This window comes from Barbus barbus (assembly GCF_936440315.1).
Source record: "Barbus barbus genome assembly, chromosome: 38".
In the NCBI taxonomy this organism is placed as follows: Eukaryota; Metazoa; Chordata; class Actinopteri; order Cypriniformes; family Cyprinidae; genus Barbus; species Barbus barbus.
In genome coordinates, this window is record NC_136716.1 from 10,469,209 (window position 1) to 10,490,348 (window position 21,140).

Genomic DNA, 21,140 nt, shown 5'->3' on the forward strand with positions numbered 1-21,140 from the left:
GGCTGATACTTCACAGCTACAGGGCGAGGTGGATATGCATGATATGTTCGACAATCCCTTATATATGGTGAGAAAAAGAGATAAAGATTGAATGCATTCAGTGAGGGACTGTGTATGGGTTTGGGTAAATACCATGAATTGGTTTCATTTTGATGTACGAGGAAAGGATGTGTCCTAATAGTAATATAGTTCTGGCTCACCGATGTAAGCACACAGCCAGCCCTGTTGACATCCCTTCTCTCCTTATTTTGCTGAAAGCAGAAAGATGAATGCTGTAATACAATGAAAGCTATAACAGTGTGCCATAAAGGAGGGGCTCATTTAACAGCTCGTGAAGGCATGTCAAGGCCTCTGGGGAAACAGAATTTCCCTCTCTGATAAAGAAGGCAAATAAAAGAAGTGAAGACCTTGAAAGTCTCCTTGAAAGTGATTGAGAGAGGCATCTATTATGTAGACATAAATGAAACCGATCTTTGCTGAAAAGAGCATGATTATAGACAAAAAGGACATATCTGATCATCTGAAATTATTTAAATTTAATTTACACTAAGGGTGAATATTTGGATATTTTTATGTTTTTGATTAAAGTCTCTTATGCTCACCAAGGCTGTGGTAATACCAATTGCCAAAACCAATAATAATTGATAATAACCAAATCATCATATTAATGGCACTGAAGAGTGAATTAATGGCTACTGAAAATTCTGCTTTGCCATCACATGAATAAATTACTTATTTTTTTTTTACACTTTAATATTATTTCACATTTTTACTGCATTTTTGATCAAATAAATGCAGCCTCTGTGAGCATATATAAAATATATAACTAAACATATAAAATACAACTAATTATATAAAGGTCTATTGTATTATCTGAGTGTTATATTAAAATCATATGTGCATATATAATTTAAAATATATATTTTAATATTTTATGGTATAAAAATATTTATACCATATACATTTCGCAAATATTATAATTTATGAATTTCTTAATTACTACAAACGTGAATGCTTTTATTACTGTCATTTGCTATGGTTATGTTCTATGAATATGATACTTTTGGATTCTATTTTTTAACAGCTATCAAAGCATTCTCATAACATTCTGTGCTATTTAAAAGTCAATATACTCCACTGTTTAGCAAGTGAGGCATGAACTGTAATTGAGTGTCTCAAAATTAGATCAAAATACTTAATTTGAAATAGACTAATGAAAGGTCAGGCCCTCAGATGCTTAAAATATGGCTGTGACACAGATCTAGCTTGATTTGCTCCTTCGAGATCTGCGAGGAGATTGATTTTTGCAAATGCAGATTCATTCTCTTTTTGCTTAGTTCCTGCTCACTTATCATTCCCTCCATACCCGAGACATGATTTCCCCACATCAGCAGAAACGAAAGGCACTAATGGCAACTAACGGCTTGGTAGATAGATGATATATTGTAGTGATTCAAGTCAAATTGAAATGTTCCTCTGCTACCTTTGTGCTACCTCTTCTAAATTTGAGGTGAAGTGTCCAAAATTGTCTAAAATTGAGGAGAGAGACCTGATACACATTTCTTGTGTCTTGTCAGGATGCACCACGAACACACAGCCAGGGAGAATCTACAATCTGAAGACAATTTGAGAGCATCTTACAGGATCGGCTCTCAATCCCTTCAACAGCTAAGATGTATGGCTGGTAAATTATGGCTGCAGTATAGCATCCATCTACTCGCATGTGATTTAGGTCTCTATTTGCAGGGAGTTACAACAAAGTTTTGGACAACAAACATGCGTAAACTGTGAATAGTTTTGTTGATTGTTCTTTTTAATATATTTTTATAGATGAAGATTTGCACTGAGATACTTCAGACGACTGTAAATTGTTGCAATGATTTATTTTAATTGACATATTCACTCTTTGAATGTTTTTGTGAATTTTTTTCTATCATGTGTATGAATTACTGCAATGCTGCTTGGTCTCGTTTGATAATAATAAAGTATAATAATGTCTTGCAAAATGTTTTTGGGTGCGATCTGTGAGGATTTTTAATTTCATCAAAATGTAATCTTAAAAAATGTTAACTGTGCCTTACACTGAATCATTTAAAAGTTAGCAAGATGTATATATGAAAGAAGTATATCAGGCTGCATTAAAAACAGTATGTCATTTAAAATGGCATTTGGCAAAGCATTACTCCAGTTTAAAGTGTATCATGATCCTTCAGAAATCATTCTAATTTGCTGATTTAGTGCTCAACAAACATTTTTTCATTATTATCAATGTTGAAAACAGCTGTGCTGCTCAGTATTTTTAACCATGATACTTTTTTGTAAGATCAACTTAATTAAATTGCTGATATGATCTAATAAAATACAACACAAAGAGGGAAAGAAAATGATGACCCAGATTCCCATGTGTATAATAACAGCCTGCGATCTCAAATGATCCTCTTGACTCGCTTGTCAGAAAGAACACGCCAGTGTCCATTTTTGTTGCTATCCTAGTCTTCTACCCAAATGTATCTACTACAAAAAAAAAAAACAAAAAAAAAAAACATTTTATGAAAAGTTACAAACACCAGGTTTTCGATGGAAGCAAAAGACTCACATAAGTACAAGCACTGTTCAGATTCAGCGGCGCTGCCGATCAGCTCTTGCCGTATCACAGTGAGCATCATGAGAGGAGAGAGAGAGGAAGAGGACCAGTGGGGAATGGTGATAGAGCGATAGATTGAAGAAGGGCGGGCTGAAGATTGTATGTGAGAGAGAACGAGGGTGGGGAGGTAAGGAAGAACCGAGATACACTGAGCCAGTGTAGCAGGAGTCGCTACAGAGATGCTGAGGGTCTTTCCATGAAAGCGGAAACGCTCTCACGCACGCACGGGCGGTGAAAGGTAAGACATACGGGGGCGTTCTCCCTTTTGCATGCTGGGTGTATAATCCGCTCTGCAGACAGAGTGAACAGCAGGGGGGAGGATTCAGCACTTAAAAGGATCTCAGCATCCAGTGATGCATTTTTCACTGGCCACATTCCCTGACGGACAGTTTCGGAGAGACTCTGGGAAGCACGTCCGCTGGAATGAGGTAGAGGGATGCTGGGTATTATAGGCTACCGTAATAGCTCTCAGAATCCCTTTATTTTGTCACAGTAAATGCATTCAAAGAGCATTACTGAATCAGGTGAACTGAAAAATAGTGATTTAAATGTTGTATTTTGTGTGTTTCCTGTTTTGTTCCTGTTTGCTTCTGATTTGAGATGGTTTTGAAGGTATTCCCTTGCACCTGTGATTTGTGTTTTGTCATGACTGTGTTTGTGTGTGTGTGTGTGATCAGGTTTATCTACATTGTGGGTTTTAAGAAGAAAAATGCTCAATAAACATATTAAAGGTCTTAGTGACAATATAAAAATGTAAAATGGTTCATATAAGATGTAGGGGATAGATATTATAATGTGCTCTGTATAAAACCAGTAGAAGTCAATGAAAAGTCTACAACGTGTGTGTGTGTGTGTGTGTGTGTGTGTGTGTGTCTGTACAGGCATACAAGATCATATGCAACCTGTCAACTAATGAACCTGCTTGTAACATGTTTTTCATATGCAATATTATGATGTGTTTTGATTTGATGGACAGACTGTTTTCTGATAATCTACTGAATCTGAATTAATTAGGCTCTATCCCATAAGGCTCAATAAATCCTGCAGTTGATATTTATATATATATATATTTAAATATATATATAAATCTCCAAAGAGATTTAGTTTGATGTGTTTGCTTGTGTCTACAAGCATTTATGTATATAATGCACACCAAAAGAGAAATAGAGCTGTCAGCACTAATGGTGGCCTTTAGCAATGCGTGATAGTGAAAGGGACAGATGGTGGCAGAAGGGTGTCTGAATGACCTTGTCCCCCAGCAGGGCACGTTTTCAGCTTTACATGAATCATTCTGTAAGGGTGAGAACTGGGCAAAAGAACCCCTGTTCTTCTGGAGAAAGAGAGGACTGATAAAAGGTCGGACAGAACAGGCCCGAGGTCTTCAGACTGAAAACCAAAAGTAACCATTTGCAATTTGGCATTTGTACCATTCATGTTTTGTTTATTTTGTGGCATTTTCTATATGACATTTTTACCAATGATATTTTCAAATGGTTGGGCAGCTGAGCTGCAAAGTACTTAGCAAGATGACCCTGATCTCAGCATATGTCTGGTGAGAATCTTCTCAATGCAGCTGCAGCATATGAGGAAGATGGAGAGAAACACAGAGCAGCATAATCTTTCCATCACGCACGTCATAATCAGAGCGAAAGGGAAAGAGAAATAGAGAGATACTTTTGGGCCTTTGAGAGAATCAGCATGGATTAGAAGGGCTTTTAGAAAACCAAAAGTCTGTAGTAAGGTTACAGCTTGTCTGGTACAAGCCGTAACAACATTTCTGAACATGACACCCATCAATATTTCATCACTTTTACTGGGGGTTTAAGCTCCGTGTGTTAAATATACAGATTCAAAATATCTCTCTGTGTCACAGATTAAATCTTTCATCAGCACAAGGATGTGATTTCTAAAACCATAGGCCTCTGTTTGTATGACAGGGGGCTTGAGATTTATTTGTTTTATTTGTTTTTCTAAAATCACAAATATAGTCAATCAAACCACATTTTTCTGCAATGTTTTCAGTTGTGTCCTGTGTTTACCAATGTACAATTTATTCAATCATGAAATACGGAAGTACAAAATTCTTAAGTGGCTCTTTCCTTAAGTTTGGAAAATAACCTCTGTCATTTTTATAGAAAAAAATGACAAAAATGTTACAGAAAAAACCCACAGTTAAATGGTTAAATGTATGATACCCAACCATATAGTGAAAAAATGTAAATGGTTTAACATTGCATTAATTTGTCATTTTACTATAAAATACTGTCAAATGTAATAACTACAAATTAACGTATCATTTATGGTAAAAAAATAAAATAAAATGTAAAAGGAAATTCCCAGATATTTTGTTAAAATATTTATTTCTTCTCATTTTTTGTAGTTTATAATGTACTGTACCTCATGGTGTTTTTTCATTATTATTATAGTTAATGTTTATTGCACTATTTTAGTCTCATGTGTGTTACCCCTATGTCTATGAGTACTGGCAATGTTGAACAGACCACTTAGGATGAACTCTGAATCATCATGGGGTTTTCTGTTGTACCACCTGTATTATAATCATGGCTATCAATACATTTATGATACAGAACAGATTTTGGTAGTTTAAGTAGACTGGTTAATTGAAACTATACAGCTATTACACAACATAGCTTTAAAGTTTAAGTTTAAATGGACATACACCACTACGTAATCCCATAAAACATCCACACTGTCACACAACTTAAACGTTTCTCCAATGGGATCACAGGAACATGCAAAGGTTATAATTGGGACGTAAAAAGGTTCACCAATGGAATCTATGTTAAAGTGCACTGCCTTTTCAAGAAACTCGTTTTCAAGCATTGCATTGAATGTTTAGGGCTATTTTGTATTGAGTTGCAGAAAGGCTAAATGGTTTAACCATACACTATGTTTGCAATCAAACTGAAAACCATAATTTTCAGACTAGATAAAAAAGGAACTTCTTTCTTTAGTGCAGAGTATACTGTTTCATGAGATGTCTCTCTGGATGAAACACAGTGATAAATTATTGATTGTTGTTGCCATGGGGAATATTTCCTGAGGGACTCATTTTCGAGTGAAGTGATCATATTTCTACTTACTTCACTCATTTACTGTGAACTGTGCAGACCACCAGAATCTATATCCCCCTCTAAATAGAGATACTTTCCTTCAACTGACTCACAACTACATTCTATCCTGATTAAACTGAGATGACTTGGAGTGTAATTTAATTTAATGCCATGCCTAATGACTATTGTCATATTTTTCATTCTCCCTTTCTCTTCTCTTTCTTTCTGCTTATTTTGTTGACTGGGTACAGTCTATTTGTGTCTCATCTTTAAAGAAAAAAGCTAAATTCCATGATGGGGTTTGTTACTTCATAACACAGCAAACCTCACCTTGCAAATATCATTTGCTTTTAAAGCCTCAAATGATCAAATGAGCATAAAATATTATTACCCTCTAATTGTGTCGTACAGGATCCGCCTCATTGATTTGATGTGCCACATCCTTTTTGAACAGATATTTACCACGCAATCCATAGAAGAGAACAGTTGTAATGTTAAGGGTTTCCTAAAGTTGGCTTGTGCCATTTTATTTCTAACAGGCTTTTCAGATGAGCACGCATTTTGAGTGACCTGAGAGAAGAGGAGAACCATTTTTCCTTCGTCTCTGTCTGTCTCATGAGCAGCAATGCCTGTTCTCTCGCCTACCACAGGTACGTCATACAGTAGCTCTGATTGAAAAATGAGCTCATTTGATCATCATAATAAATAATAGTCATTTCTTCCTCATTAAATAAAGTACATATAAAGAAATAGTTTTAAAAATGTTTAAAATCATGTACATTCACATGTGATTCCAGTCATTTGCCTATTAAAAGTTTTTCATGTTTTAGGCCTACATTGGAAAATGTTGAGAACACATGATCAATTGAATACTATTTGTTTAATCACCTATTATGAAACATTGTACTATGAAATGGCTGACAGAATATTTTAAATATGACTAAAGCCTTTTTCAATACTATTGGTAAATTAAGATACACTAATAGACATCAGTAAGTCCTGGTGTATTGGTCAATGTAACATTATTATATTATTTATGTTTCGAAAAAGTATACAGAAAAGGAATAACTGTACAATTTTAAAGTTTTTTTTTTTTTTTTATCTTGCAGGTTTGCATGAGATGCTTGCCCTCCTCACCTCCCAGCTGCATCCAGATGCTAATCACAAAGAGGACATTGTTTTCCTCAGGGAGGTCTTCAGTGAGAGGAGCCTCAGCTATCTTATGAAAGTGTGTAAAGCTGGAGATAATGTCTAACATCCTAGTATTGTTTTTGTGAATGATTATCCATATGTTGTGACCTTTCATGCAGATTCATGAGCGACTCAGGCAGTTCCAGCTCCAGAGCCCGACCCCAGTGCTCCACAGCGCATCCTGTCTGGCCGAAGACGTAAGTGGCATCTCTACTTCGACTGCAAACAATCAAATATTCATTATATGTGACCCTGGACCACAAAACCAGTCATAACTCATAAGTAGCATGGGTATATTTGTAACAATAGCCAACAATATATTGCATGGGTCAAAATTATTGGTTTTCTTTTATGCCAAAAATCATGTTCCATGAAGTAAAGATCATGTTCCATGAAGATATTTTGTAAATTTCCTACTGTAAATATACCAAAGCTTGATTTTTGATTAGTAATATGCATTGCTAAGAAAATCATTTGGACAACTTCAAAGGTGATTTTTCTCAGCATTTTTTTTTTGCACCCTCAGATTCCAGATTTTCAAATAGTTGTTTCTCAGCCAAATATTTTCCTATCCTAACAAACCATATATCAAGGGCAAGTTTATTTATTCTTGATGATAAATCTTAATTTGAAAAAAATTACCCTTATGACTAGTTTTGTGTTCCAGGGTCACATATATCTTACATATGACTTGTATAAAGAACCTAATAAATATACTAATATATATCTAATATATATACAACCTTTCAAAAGTTGTTCAAAATGTTAGTGATATTTTTAAGGTTTCTGAAATGTTTCTCTTTTGCAAACCAAGACTGCATTTACTTTATGAAGCAGGTCATGAAACAAAACTACAGTAATATTGTGAAATATTATTTTATATTATTTTATTTATATTTATAATATATATTATATACTATATATATAATATATAGTATATTAACAGTTTTTATTGTAATATATTTTAAAATGTAATTTATTCCTGTAATGACAAAGATGAATTTTCAGCAGCCTTTATCCATTCTTTGGTGTCACATGTTCCTTCAGAACTCATTATATGGTTATTTAGTGCTCAAGAAACATGTTGAAAACAATCTGAATCAAAACATTTGAACGTTAGTGTATGTAAAACAGCAACACATCTTTAAGGCTAGATGTTTTTAATGAAAAATAAAAACGGTGATTAAGTGTGGGGTTTTTTTCACTGTAGTAGTAAACATTGCCATGTTTTTGCATTTTTGATGATATCGTTCTTGTGGTTTGCACTGACAGGTCGCAGAGGAGCTACAGAATGGACCACTAGAAGAAGACGAGAGAGAGCTATTAACACTTCTTACTGCTCCACATGTGAAGGTGCAAAACTCACACTTGTGCCCATGTCTTTGTAGAGATTTTCCTGACTGTTGATTTTCCTTATTCATGTCTTTGTGGTGAATTTTCAGAAAAATACTCCATTGATCTTATACTGCCCTAAAGTACAATTAACAATATTTTCAGAAATAACGATGCATATAAACACTTGCCTTATTATATTATAATAATCAAATTAAAAACCACAGCATGGGTATGTAAATTCTCTAACAGATATAATGCTGACACAATAATTCCTGTTAAATCAGTATTTAAATGAAGCTTGATGTAATTAAGCTTAATTAATTTCTATTTTATAGTGAGCGGCATGACAAAATAGAATCGGATTACATTTTACAGCCTTCTAATTAGACTCGCTCATTTGCCCCGGGCATCAGTTTCCTCTTCTCTGTTTTGTACCATTCTCTGTCAAGCGATCTACACCTACATGCTAATTCTCTTTCTCGTGCATACACAAGCATATCCTTTCTTCCACAGCACCATTGGGTCATCTTGTCAACTTTTATTGGGATTTTTCTCTCCATCAGGCAGTGCTAACAGTACATGACACAGTGGCACAGAAGAACTTTGAGCCTGTGCTTCCCCCTCTACCGGATGATCTAGACGATGAACTGGAGGAGGAATCGGTAAAGATTGTGCGTTTGGTGAAGAACAAGGAGCCTCTTGTGAGTTTCAGCATTGAGCTGTTTTGTCAACAAAATGGACTAATATTCTTAATGTACTGTCCATTATCATTAAGACATACAAAATATGGGTTTATATTTAATTTCTGCAATCAATTATGTCTCTTCAGGGTGCGACCATCCGCAGGGATGAAGTAACTGGGGCGGTAGTGGTTGCTAGGATAATGAGGGGAGGAGCTGCAGACCGTAGTGGTGAGTGACAGCCTGGTCCTTCCCCTTGTCAGCATAACTTTTTTTTTTCACTGTGGCTGGACAACAGCTAAATATCTCTCAGCAGATTTGATGCAACATAATCTGTGATGATGCAATCAGGGACCATGCGAGTCAAAAACTGACTGTAAAACCCATGGCAGACGACTCAATTCTTAATGGAGAGATAAAGAGAGGGAATTGAATAACCATTTATTTAAATGTTACGCAAAGAATTTACTGACAATCTCTGCTATTAGGTATCCAAAACGACATTTTGAAAAGTAGAGGGGAGACTGTAATCACAGCAGAATCTTTTTTTTTTTCAAATTAATAGCATTCTGAGCAGCGTATTTTTCTTATCACGAGCAAAATATTTACTAAAATCCTTGAGATTATGCTTTGCTTTGGGATTACAGATTATACTGGAAATATACAGAGCAGATTTCATGGTTGCCATGGAAATTCTGTTGAAATATGACATGTACCTTGCAAGCTAGGTTGTCCTGTTGTATAATGAGTGTTTGTATGCAGTGTTATGCAGTTCCTAAAAAAAGTGCAAAGTTTAAAAAGTGTACCAGAAAACCTTGTATCAGAGAGTGTTGAAGTGGAATAAAATGTTTGATCAGAGAAACTGAGAAAAACCCTCAATTTACTGAATTTACTAGAAATATTTCAATGAATTTGAAGAAAGCAGTGACAGCGTGACAACCAAAAATGATCAGTGATCTGGAAGCTTTTTCAAGTGTGGAATGGGCCAAATTCCAGTAGAGAGGTTTCAGAATAAAGTATTCTCTATAAAACTTAACTTTTGGGTGTTGAATAATTTTGTAGATGAATTTAGAGAGCCAATTTCAGTAAATAAAATATAATAGTATAGAATAGTATTTTTTTTTTTAAGAAATAGTTTTAAATATATTTGCTCATTTGTTATGAATTATGAAGATAATATATAGTGTATATATTATAATATTATGAAGATAATTTATCATGAAATAGAAGTACTTTCACTATAGAATTAATTATTCTTATATCCTTAGAATTAATTTTTTTTTATTTTTTTGTACCCCACTGTATTTTAAATGCACCACAATGACTGTTCACTGAATTCCCCTTCAGGTCTGGTACATGTTGGAGATGAGTTAAGGGAGGTCAATGGAAATCTCATTATACACAAACGTCCTGAGGAGATCAGCCAGATTCTGGTGTGTTCACTATTCCTCTGCTGATTTACAAAAGCTGAGTCATTCCCATAAGATTCATTATCTGAAAAGGCACTTAACTGATTTAATGTCTTTGATTCTTTATTATTTGTCGGGCTGCAGTCTCAGTCTCAGGGCTCGATCACTCTGAAGATAATCCCTGCCATTAAGGAGGAGGATAGATTCAAGGAGAGTAAGGTGAATGTAATCGCTTTATTTGAATGACATAGGACAGAACAGATGGCAGCTGCTTCAAAATATGCATGCAATGTTATACGCTCTGTTTTTTTTTTTTTTCTCTCTTTAAGGTCTATTTAAGAGCCCTGTTTGATTACACACCATTTGAAGACAAGGCCACACCTTGTCAGGAGGCAGGACTGCCTTTCACACGTGGGGACATCCTGCAGGTGGTGAGCCAAGACGACCCAACATGGTGGCAGGCCAAAAGAGTGAGAGACAGCAACCTGCGTGCCGGCCTCATTCCCTCAAGACAGTTCCAGGAAAGGTACACAACAAAAATCATGTCTACCTTTCATTTACCTTTATTATTGCCTTATAGACCAAATGTCTGTAATATGCAATGGTAGTTCAAGAGCAGATTTTAAGTAGAGGCTGATTCTTCAGCAATTTGGATTTGTTTGGATACATTAATATTAAATTTCTTTCCTTCTTTTATGTGAATTACAAGCAGGATTGATGATGTATTAAAATGTAAATAAAACCGGCTTTAAAGGTCTGATATTAATTGTCTGTTAATAGAACAGGAATTAAATCCTTGACCAAAATTATGCTGTATGCATTATTTTAATATCCATTCTGATTGGTATTTTTTTTTTAATCAAATCAGCCTCCTTTTGCGGTGTTTAATGGGCTATCACATATTGGAAATAAACATCCTTTTAAATGAGTTCATTAGAGTTATGAATGTTAGTAGGTAAATTAATCATTTCATTTTTAATAAATATTTGAGAATACTCAGCCCCATCTCCATGTGACACTCCACCACTATAGGTCTTCTAAAACAAAGTGTTTGATTTATTTTTTTGTAATTATATTTTGACTTTTTGCCCTAAATCTGTAGACGACTGTTGTATAGGATGAAAATGGGAACACACCAGAGCCCTAAATCACCTAGAGCAACACCATGTAAGTTCTCAAAAGTTACTGCATAGCTAACAGAAGTATGTTACCGGTAACACTTCTTCCATCATTAATGAATAACTAAACAAGGACACATGAGTAACGCAATATTAGCACTCTAGTAACTACTAGTAACTAACAAGAAACTCTGATTAATGAATTAGTAAGTAATAGTGCTTAGTTGAATGTGGTAGTTGACGATTAGCTAATCAGTAACTATTATTTTTTCATACCTCCCTAAGAACTACTGTATACAGGTTCATAATTAATATGAATAATACATAATGAATAATTAATTCTAAAGTAAAGGTCATGGTAACCCACTTGTAATGACTCAAGTATTACCAAATTCTTCAGAAGGATTTACTAATTATTTGGATCTAATTATTTCTTCTGACGGATGTAGTAACACTTGAGTCATTACTAGTATTACTAGTATCATCATCTTCATTTTAGAATTAATTATACATTATGCATAATTCACATTAATTATGAGCCTGTATACAGTAGTTCTTAGTAGTTCTCCAGGATATATTAAAAAATAGTAGTTTTTGATTAGCTAATAGTGAACTACCAGTTTCAACTGAGCGCTATTACTTACTAAATCAATAATCAGAGTTTCTTGTTTGGTAATAGTAGTTACTACAGTGTTAATAGTGCATTAGTGACTTGTTCCTGTGTAGTTATTCATTAACAAAGGATCAGTATTCTAAAGTGTTAACATGTTACCTACTAACTAAATACATGAGTTTTGTGTGAATATTTAACCAAACACTGTGTAAATGCAGAAATTATTTAGCAGACAGCTGAACATCTCACATCGTATTTAGGTGTGTGACTAACCCTTATAGAAAATATGGAATCGTACCAAAGCGGAATGAAGGAAACTCTGGTATTCAGACATATTCATCGGTTTATAGTCAGATATTCCTCTTTTTGTCCAATCCTGTTAAAGGTTACCCAGACGATGCTGTGCTATTTGGCAGGACAAATGTTGTTTACGTTCAGATGCTTTCAAATGTTGGATATGGGTATAATCAGCGTATCAAGGCAGATTCTTTTTTTTTGTTTTAATTATATATTCTTTCTTGTCAATGCTGGAACTTATACAGGCCACTCTTTTTGAAAGAAGTTATTTGTTTCTGGAATTGGGCTGCGTGGTCTCGCTGTATGTTTCTGATTCACAAAAAGAACCTGCTTTTGCATAAGGCTCAGACGTTTCTTGCCAATACACAGTTATTGCATTGCATTAAATTCTATATTCGCAACTCTCCCAGTCTGAAGAAAGTGCTGTATAAATACACTGAAATAGTTTTAAGAACTGATAGGCCTATGTGTAAAGGATAAATTAAGATTGCCCATGTATATTTTACCTAGACCTATCACAAATGACAATACTTGCAAGATACCTTATTCATTTGCTTTTCATACTTATTCATGTTTCAGCAATTGTGTTTGTTTCCTCACTCTGCTTACCTCAGGTGACCAAACTTGTGAAAAAGGTAGGTGATTTTGAAAAAAAAGTCACTACATATGAAAAAATTAAAAGGTAACGCTTTATATTATAGTGTCCTTGTTACACACACACAGTTAGTATAGTAGTAATGGTGAATTATGCATAATTACAACCCCATTTCCAAAAAAGTTGTGATTTATTAATTGTGATTTATTAATTATTTTTAACCTTTATTTAACTGACAAAACTATGAATATAAGAACTAAGAATGTTTTCACTGACCAACTTAATTGTATTTTGATAATATAAATACATTTTGATTTCAGTGGCTGTAACACATTCCAAAAATATTTGGACATAGACAAAATAAAAGTGAAAAGATTATAGTTAAACAGATGAACAGGTAATAGGTAAGGGTAGCATAATTGGGTATAAAAATCATTCACCAAAAGTCAGTCTTTGCAAGCAAACATGGATCATGGCTTGCCAGTTTGTACCAAAAAAATTCTCAGTTCCCCAAAAAATAAGAATTCTGCCATATTTACTTACGTTGTTTTTTAATATTTGTTTTATGCTTGTGAAGCACTTTGAGTTGCATTTTATGTATGAAAAGTGCTATACAAATAAAATTACTTACTTACTTAAATTCGAGTTGCTCCAAACCTGTATGAGTTTCTTTCTTCTGTTGAACACAAACTGAAAAATGTTGGTAAGCAAACAGTTGATTGTAGCCATTAGCCAAGTCAATGGCTACCAGCAACTGTTTGCTTACTAACATTCTTTCAAATATAATATAATATAAAATTCATACAGGTTTGGAACAACAGGGTGAGTGAATGATGACAATTTTCATTTTGAGGTGAACTATCACTTTAATGAGAGAATTGTAAAAGCATTGAAAAAATAACATTTATCAACGCAAGACTGCAAAGAAGTTAGGTATTAATATTTTACATTTATAATATTTTATATGTAATATTGTGAAAAGATTAAGGGAATCTCAAACCATCTAGGGAACGCTGGAAATCTCTGCTCAATGTGCATAGAAAGCATTAAATATAGCCGCATGAGCTTATAAGTACTACGATAAACCATTGTCACTTTATACAGTCTGAGGATGCAAGACAACGCCAGCCCTCATTCTGCACGTGCAACACCAGCTTGGTTTTGTGGATACTGAGTGGATGTGCTTGACTGGCCTGTCTGCAGTCCAGATCTGTATTCTATTGAAATTGTGTAGCATTTCATGTAGAGGAGAATAAAACAATGATGACCACAGAAAAGCCTTACACCAAACAAGATACAAATATTCCAATATTTGCAAAATTACAGCAGTTCAGAAACAATTAAACAGATTATGTAAACGAGTGTGTTGCAGCCATTAAAATCAACATTTGTTGGTGAGTGGAAACAGATTTTTCTTTGTACTTTTGTCAGTTAAATTAAGGTTAAAGAGACTGAACAAAACACAGATTCTAGTTTTTATTGCATTTTACAAAATGTCCCAACTTTTAAGGAAATGGGGCTGTACAAGCAGATAACTATAAACCCTAACCCTATAGTAAATATGTGTTGTTAATTAATATTACCTAGTACTTATTTGTATTGTGACAAGGACGCCGTAAACTAAAATGTAAACTAATGAAATCAAAATATTTGTAGATTCTTTTCAAATTAATTAATACAGCTGTAAAATGGGTATTTCAGGTATTTGTTACTAATTATATTCATGGCTAGTCCATGAAAGGAACGCCTTAATTTTTGAAACTACAAGACTCTGAGTACCCAGTACAGATGCTGAAATCCCTCCGCTCAGTGCTTGCTGCTTTATTTTGCGGTTGTGTTTCTCTTGGCCTCTCCAATAACTCTGACCTATGAAATGTCCTTGTAAAGTCCCCACTGATTCTCCTCTCCTGCCTGTACCCTTTCATCTCTTGTGCTCTCCTGACCCACCCACCCTCCAGAGGACTGTGACAGTGAGGGCAGTGTCAGTGGACAGCACGTAGGTGAGAGCTGGCACCTTACACACTGAATGCACTCCACGTGGCTTTGGCTTTGGATGATGCTTTTTTTTGTGTGGTGTGGTGCGCTTTATACATCGTCTGGTTTTGTTGCGAGTTCTTCGGTACACTTCACCACAGAGCTCATACGCTTGGCACATCCTAAGTCCCCAGCCATTGGTCACATCTTGAGCCCACTACTCTGCTGCCGGCTTCGGACAACTCCCTCTTTGAGTTTTAGTGGTTTTTAGTGTGTGCTTTTTGCTACGAGGAAGATTGCCAGATTGATGCACTTACTGTTTTTGGTGCTTACTGCTTAAAGGGACAGTTCACCCAAAAATGAAAATTCTGTAATTTAATCAACCTCATGTTGTTGAGTTGAGCCTGTATGACTTTCTTTCTTCTGCTGACCACAAAAAGAGGAACACTGAATAATATTATATGGTAGCCAGTATTCTGAAGTCATACAGTTGTTTTGTGTGAGGAATAGACATTTACATTTAGTCATTTAGCAGACGCTGTTATCTAAAGTAATACTTAAGTAATGAGATTAAATTAAACTCAGTCCGCACATCTGCATATTCACATTTCAGTGATTTACCATGTTATATTGACATAAACCTGACACATTGGCACCATATTTGCATTTTGTTTTATCTAAACAGCTTCATTCACTTTTTTTTTTTCATTTCATGGAAAAAACTGCCAGCATTTCTCTTTTAGTGTTCCATGGGAGAAAAGTATGGAAGTGCATTTCCACCACATAAGAAAAAATAAAAAGCTAGGATTATGATATAAAAAGTCAAAATTATGAGATAAAATGTCATAATAATGACAATTTAAAATTATGGCATATAAATCAACAATATGACAAGTATATCATATAACATGTTTGGAATTATGTGATAATGTGTAAAATTGTTGTAATTATTACAAATTTTTGTCATGATTTTTTTATCTTTTGATTTATCTCATAGTAATGTTTTTATCTCAAGTATGACTTTGTATCTTTGTTTTTAATCTCCTAATTATAATTTGCAAAGCATTTTTTTCTTATGCAATGGAATTGGGCTTTTACAGGGAAGGAACTTTTGTGGGCTTTAAACTATTATTTTTGGTGAATGTCTCCTTTAAGTATGAACAACATGTGCACTGCTATAGCCAAGGAACTGTTGCTTTTGGCTAGTGGCTCACAGAGGCTTTGGCATGGCTGATAGCTCGTGATAGTCTCTATAGAACTTTGCTGGATGTGTGATGGTCTAACATTAGTTGTAGTTTCTCCAAAGTGTAAGGCGGTGGCACCATCCTGTGGCCAGGCCTTTTCCTGGGAGTTTTACTCAGGTACCATATTTCTTTCATACTTGTAAGGTGAATAGAATAGAATAACTTATTCACTGCATATTAAATTTTACAAAGCAGATGAACAGTGTGTTGCTATTTTCCCCTGAGATGCAGCTGTTACATAAAATCAGCAGCAGTGTGAGGCACATGGTATTTTTAGTCTGGAGGACATACCTCTTTCCATCCTTGTCTTTTTGTCTGATCTTTGTGTTCACGTAATTCTGTCATGTCTCTTTCTGATTTTCTCTATATTTTTAGATGTGTTTTACCTATGTTGATCTACTGTCAAATCATTCTGCTCTCACAGCTGGTCTAAGGAGAAGCTTCAGACTGAGCCGCAAGGATCACCAGGGTTCAACCAAAGAGTCTTGTCCAGCAGAGTCTGAAGAGAATGAGTTCTTCATATATGAAGAGGTGACACTATATCAGATGAGACCCCACGACAAACCAAGGCTTGTGGTGCTGATAGGTAAGATACAAGGGATGTCAGGACATTCTAAATGAGTCAATCTTTTATCGGCCTTCAGAATCTCATTTCATTTTTTTCTGCAGGATCTCTTGGTGCTCGGATCAATGAGCTGAAGCAGAAGGTGATTGTTGAGAATCCTCATCGCTATGGTGTCGCTGTGCCACGTGAGTTTACATTTTCCATTAGCCCAACATTAGAGACTGTGGAGGTCCTGGTTGATACAAGAAGCTGTATCAAGTTGATGACCTGATGTTAAAGCTTCTAATTTTACATTTTATTTATTTTAATAACTACATATTGTGTGTTGTAAAATCACATGTGACATTAACTGAAATGCTAGTATAATTTGTGTCATCATTTTCTAACAGATACAACAAGACCCAGAAAGAGCCATGAGAAGGAAGGTGTAGAATACCACTTCATCTCCAAGCAGGCCTTTGAGGCTGACATTCAGTCGAATAAGTATGTTATATGAAACGTTTTTAATATCTATTTTGGGTGTGCTTTTTGTCAGTGTTGTAAAACATCTGTGTGGCATTTTGTTATAGGCATAGTTCACCCAAAAACGTTTTTTGGCTACCATCTGTTGTAACTGCATGGCAATTTTCTTCTTATGTGTTCTGAGGAAGAAGTAGTTATACAGGTTTGGTAAATGATGACAGTTTTCATTTTCGGGTGAACTAGGGCAGAGCGGGGCACAAAGTAACACTTTTTGACTTTCTCAAATTGTGTAAATCCACTTCGTGTTCAGAGTATAATTTTTTATCCACAGTAATTTCACACTTGTCTAGTACAAATATGTCGCTTTGTTTCATAAACACAGTGTATACGTTTTTCTTTATTTACCCTCAAGTGTGAAGTGAAATGTGACAACATGCCCCGTAGGTGGGGTACATTGTAACAGCTGAGGGGCACGTTGTAATATGACCATATGACAGACTAAAATGTTATCTGATCTTATTAAAAAATATATACTAGACAAACTAAAATAAAATGAAACAATTATTTATTTGAAATAAAATAATGGCGTTTTTTAATAATTAAAAGTAATCTGATTTTAGAGTTTGACAATGAACATATTGCAACCATATATGGGACGGCCCATATAAACGAGCCAAAATGCTTTCCATGTCTTGAAGTTCTGAACATTAAACAATGATTGTCAGTCTTTATTCACCTGTTTCTCGTCGTTTCCCATTAAAATGTATTAAAGTAAATAGTGTGAATTACATCTCTAATGTCATAGAATAGCACGGCAAGGCAGATTGTAACGCAGTGTTACAATTTACCCCATCTGCACAACTTTTCATTTAAAACCAGTTAGTGTCTTCTGCTGGTTATCGAAGCATTAAAAAACTCATCTAAACTGATAAATAACAGATTCATTTTAAATTAGTAATAGAAACTGAGATGAAAAATTTACTTCAGCCAGAAATATAGTTTTACTATGGTAAAATAAATGTTCAGCGATATCTTCAAAAGACTTTTTAATTTTGGCGCACTTTTTTTCTCTATGTAATGTTGATATGGTAACTAGTAAATACTGTAAATTTGGTTATGCTAGCATGTGTGGAAATATTTAAAAAACGTGTTACAACTAACCCCCAAGTTACTTTGTGCCCCGCGCTCCCCTCTTCCTTTAATTGTGCTAACAGATTTAATTTTACTGTTGTTTGAATTGGCACACAACATATATTGTGTATACCCAGGTTTATTGAATATGGTGAATATAAGAATAACCAATATGGGACGAGTCTGGAGTCAATCAGGAGTGTCCTGGCGAGAAATAAAGTATGTCTGGTAGATGTTCAACCTGAGGTAAATATAACATTCTGTCATTGTATTTATTTTCAGTATTGGCTTTTCTCTGTATTTCTGATTCTGAGCTCTGGTCATATGTGATGTGAAGTAATACACAATTCATTTAAATAAATGAGTAATTGCACTGAAATTGTGATCATTTTCTTTGGATTAAAAAGAATAGCTTTGATATTTTGATAATAGCTCCCTTTGTTTTACATGGTAAAAAGTCATACAGGTATATTACTGTATTCATTTCTAAATCAAAAAGTGTTTGCTAATAAACAAATATGTGTAAATGGTGATCCCTTGCACAGTGGTAATGTTTCTGCTCTTCCTAATCTTGATTTGTATCTACAACATTTGCCATCAGCAGAGACCTTGAAACAAATGCAATGATTTATATCTTTTTTTTTTATCCCAGGCCCTGAAAATTCTCTGTACAGCAGAGTTTAAGGCCTATGTGATTTTTGTAAAGCCACGCATCCCTGAGATATGTCGGCAACGTAGCTCTCCCACATCACCAGGAAGGGGTGACAACGGACACATCACGGTGAGACGAGACGGGATTTATATCACCAAATGCAGCTAGTAAATCTCTTTCATTTAACTCTTATATTGTACACAATGAACAAAACTCTCTCTTCTATTTCTCTTTCTCTATCCTCTTGTGAAAAGGATGAAGACCTGCAGGACATGAGGCAGTCAGCCGAGCAGATGGACCAGCAATATGGCCACCTAGTGGACAGGGTCCTGGTAAAGGAGGACTCTGCCAGTGCCTGTGTAGAGCTGAGGAATATTCTGGAGCGACTTGAGAGGGAGCCGCAGTGGGTGCCTGCCAGCTGGGTCCGATCTTGATCCTCCCTCCTTCCTTAAATTCAAACACTCACTTATATGGTGTAATGAAAACATAGACCTCTCTGCCTCTTTCCAAGTCTGCTGTCTGCCAGTTTCTGTTTCATCCTGTTCGACTGAAGTAATACAAAGCAAAATACAAGTGCCGTCTGAATTGTTTAAACTGAGGTCTGTTGTACTACGCTAGTGGTGAAGATTTCTGTTCATAAGATTTTGCATGGAAGTAGCACTGACAAGAAATATATCACTAATAGCTGAAAGAATTAGTTTTCTGTGGGAGAAAATTATTGTCCTTATTTCTGTTGAGTGATCTGCACAAATAAACATCGAGTGAGGACAGGACCACTTCAATGAGAGGACAGTTCTGACTCAGGTTTACTCACTGTGTCGAAGCTGGTTTCTGCCAGGCAAACAATCTAGTGTGAAACTCTTGTTTTGTTATCTTCAACTTCAACTTTGTTATCTTCAGCTGGCTGTGTATATTTAGTCAAATGTAAATGGGAATGATGTAAAATATCATACTGTATATTTGCAAAAAATTTCAGTGTTTATACTAAAATAAAATTAAAATTTCGTATTTGGTCACAGCCTGCCATAATTTAATTGTAATTGTCAACGTTTTTGTAACAAACCGATGACTGTATGATGTCTGTGTAGTTTATTAGACAAATTCTACATTATAGTCAAAGAGCATAAAGCATGTTAACATCTTTATGGCCATATAGTACTGTTCAAAATGTTATGAATGTGTGCCCTTTTAGAATATATGGAGCATTTTTGAATGTAATTGTTATAATAAAAATTACAAACTGCATCTCATTCTTTCAGATTTCTCTTTTATTAGAGAGAACATCAAAACATAAAATGTTATTATTTGAATATTTCATATATTTATATTACATATACACACATTTAACAAATAAATATTGCTTTGAATGTTTAAGCCAACAAACCTTGAGCATCATCTTGTGCTCTTGTTGAATTGACTCAGTGACTGGTAATACAGCCATCCAGCTGCAGATGGTAGTAACAGGCTTTTTAGTTCTATATTTAAACCTTAAAACAAAGCAAGCAGAGCATCATGAGGTAATGTGGACCATTTTAAATACACACACACAAAAAAAGATTTGTATTATTGTTATTATTATTCATTTACTGCCGTTTAAGAAGTTTCATGGTTTCAAAGATACCAAAGTATCTTCTGTCCACGAATAAGAGGGCGTGTTCTATCTGAACTGACATCAGCGAGATCATATGAAACCAACATTTATAAGCACATAAAATACCAAATATTTTTGGGCTCATGTACTGCAGCACATTCTCATCAGATTTCACTGGATGGTTCTCTAAATACTGATATTCTTGCAATAGCTCTGTAAATATTGCCAAAACTGCCCACATTTCAGCGGGTCAAAGTCAGGTCAACTTCAGGTCACTGAGGAAGTGGCACGTAAAAACCTAAGACTGTAACACAGTTGTGTCTCATACTCAACAACAATCATATTTGTGCACAGTCCAATTAATGCAAGCAAACTTTTTTAAGATGGATAAAATCACACAGACAAATGAAGAAATCCTTGCAAGTTCTATCTTGTTCAGCGCTCTTGTTCCCTTAATACACGTTTGCATGACTGCTGATATCAAGCAAACACACCCTGTATTGTTTAACCGACCTCAGGAAATCATCTATAATCAACAGCACTCACTGTGAAAACAATAATCATA

General features: G+C 35.0%; 1 protein-coding gene across 1 annotated transcript; it reads left to right on the plus strand.

The window, feature by feature from the left end:
- Positions 1-6,343: 6,343 nt before the first annotated feature.
- Positions 6,344-20,228, plus strand: LOC306858087 (MAGUK p55 subfamily member 3-like; the record flags this gene model as incomplete). Its single annotated transcript, XM_079398482.1, has 18 exons — positions 6,344-6,368; positions 6,828-6,946; positions 7,029-7,106; positions 8,182-8,262; positions 8,808-8,945; positions 9,074-9,155; positions 10,272-10,357; positions 10,478-10,552; positions 10,663-10,859; positions 11,436-11,500; positions 12,976-12,996; positions 14,915-14,956; positions 16,599-16,760; positions 16,844-16,924; positions 17,129-17,222; positions 18,470-18,578; positions 18,985-19,113; positions 19,239-20,228. 18 exons carry the CDS (start codon positions 6,344-6,346, stop codon positions 19,416-19,418), a joined length of 1,764 nt encoding a protein of 587 aa, XP_079254608.1. The 3' UTR covers positions 19,419-20,228.
- Between the last annotated feature and the right edge of the window lie 912 nt (positions 20,229-21,140).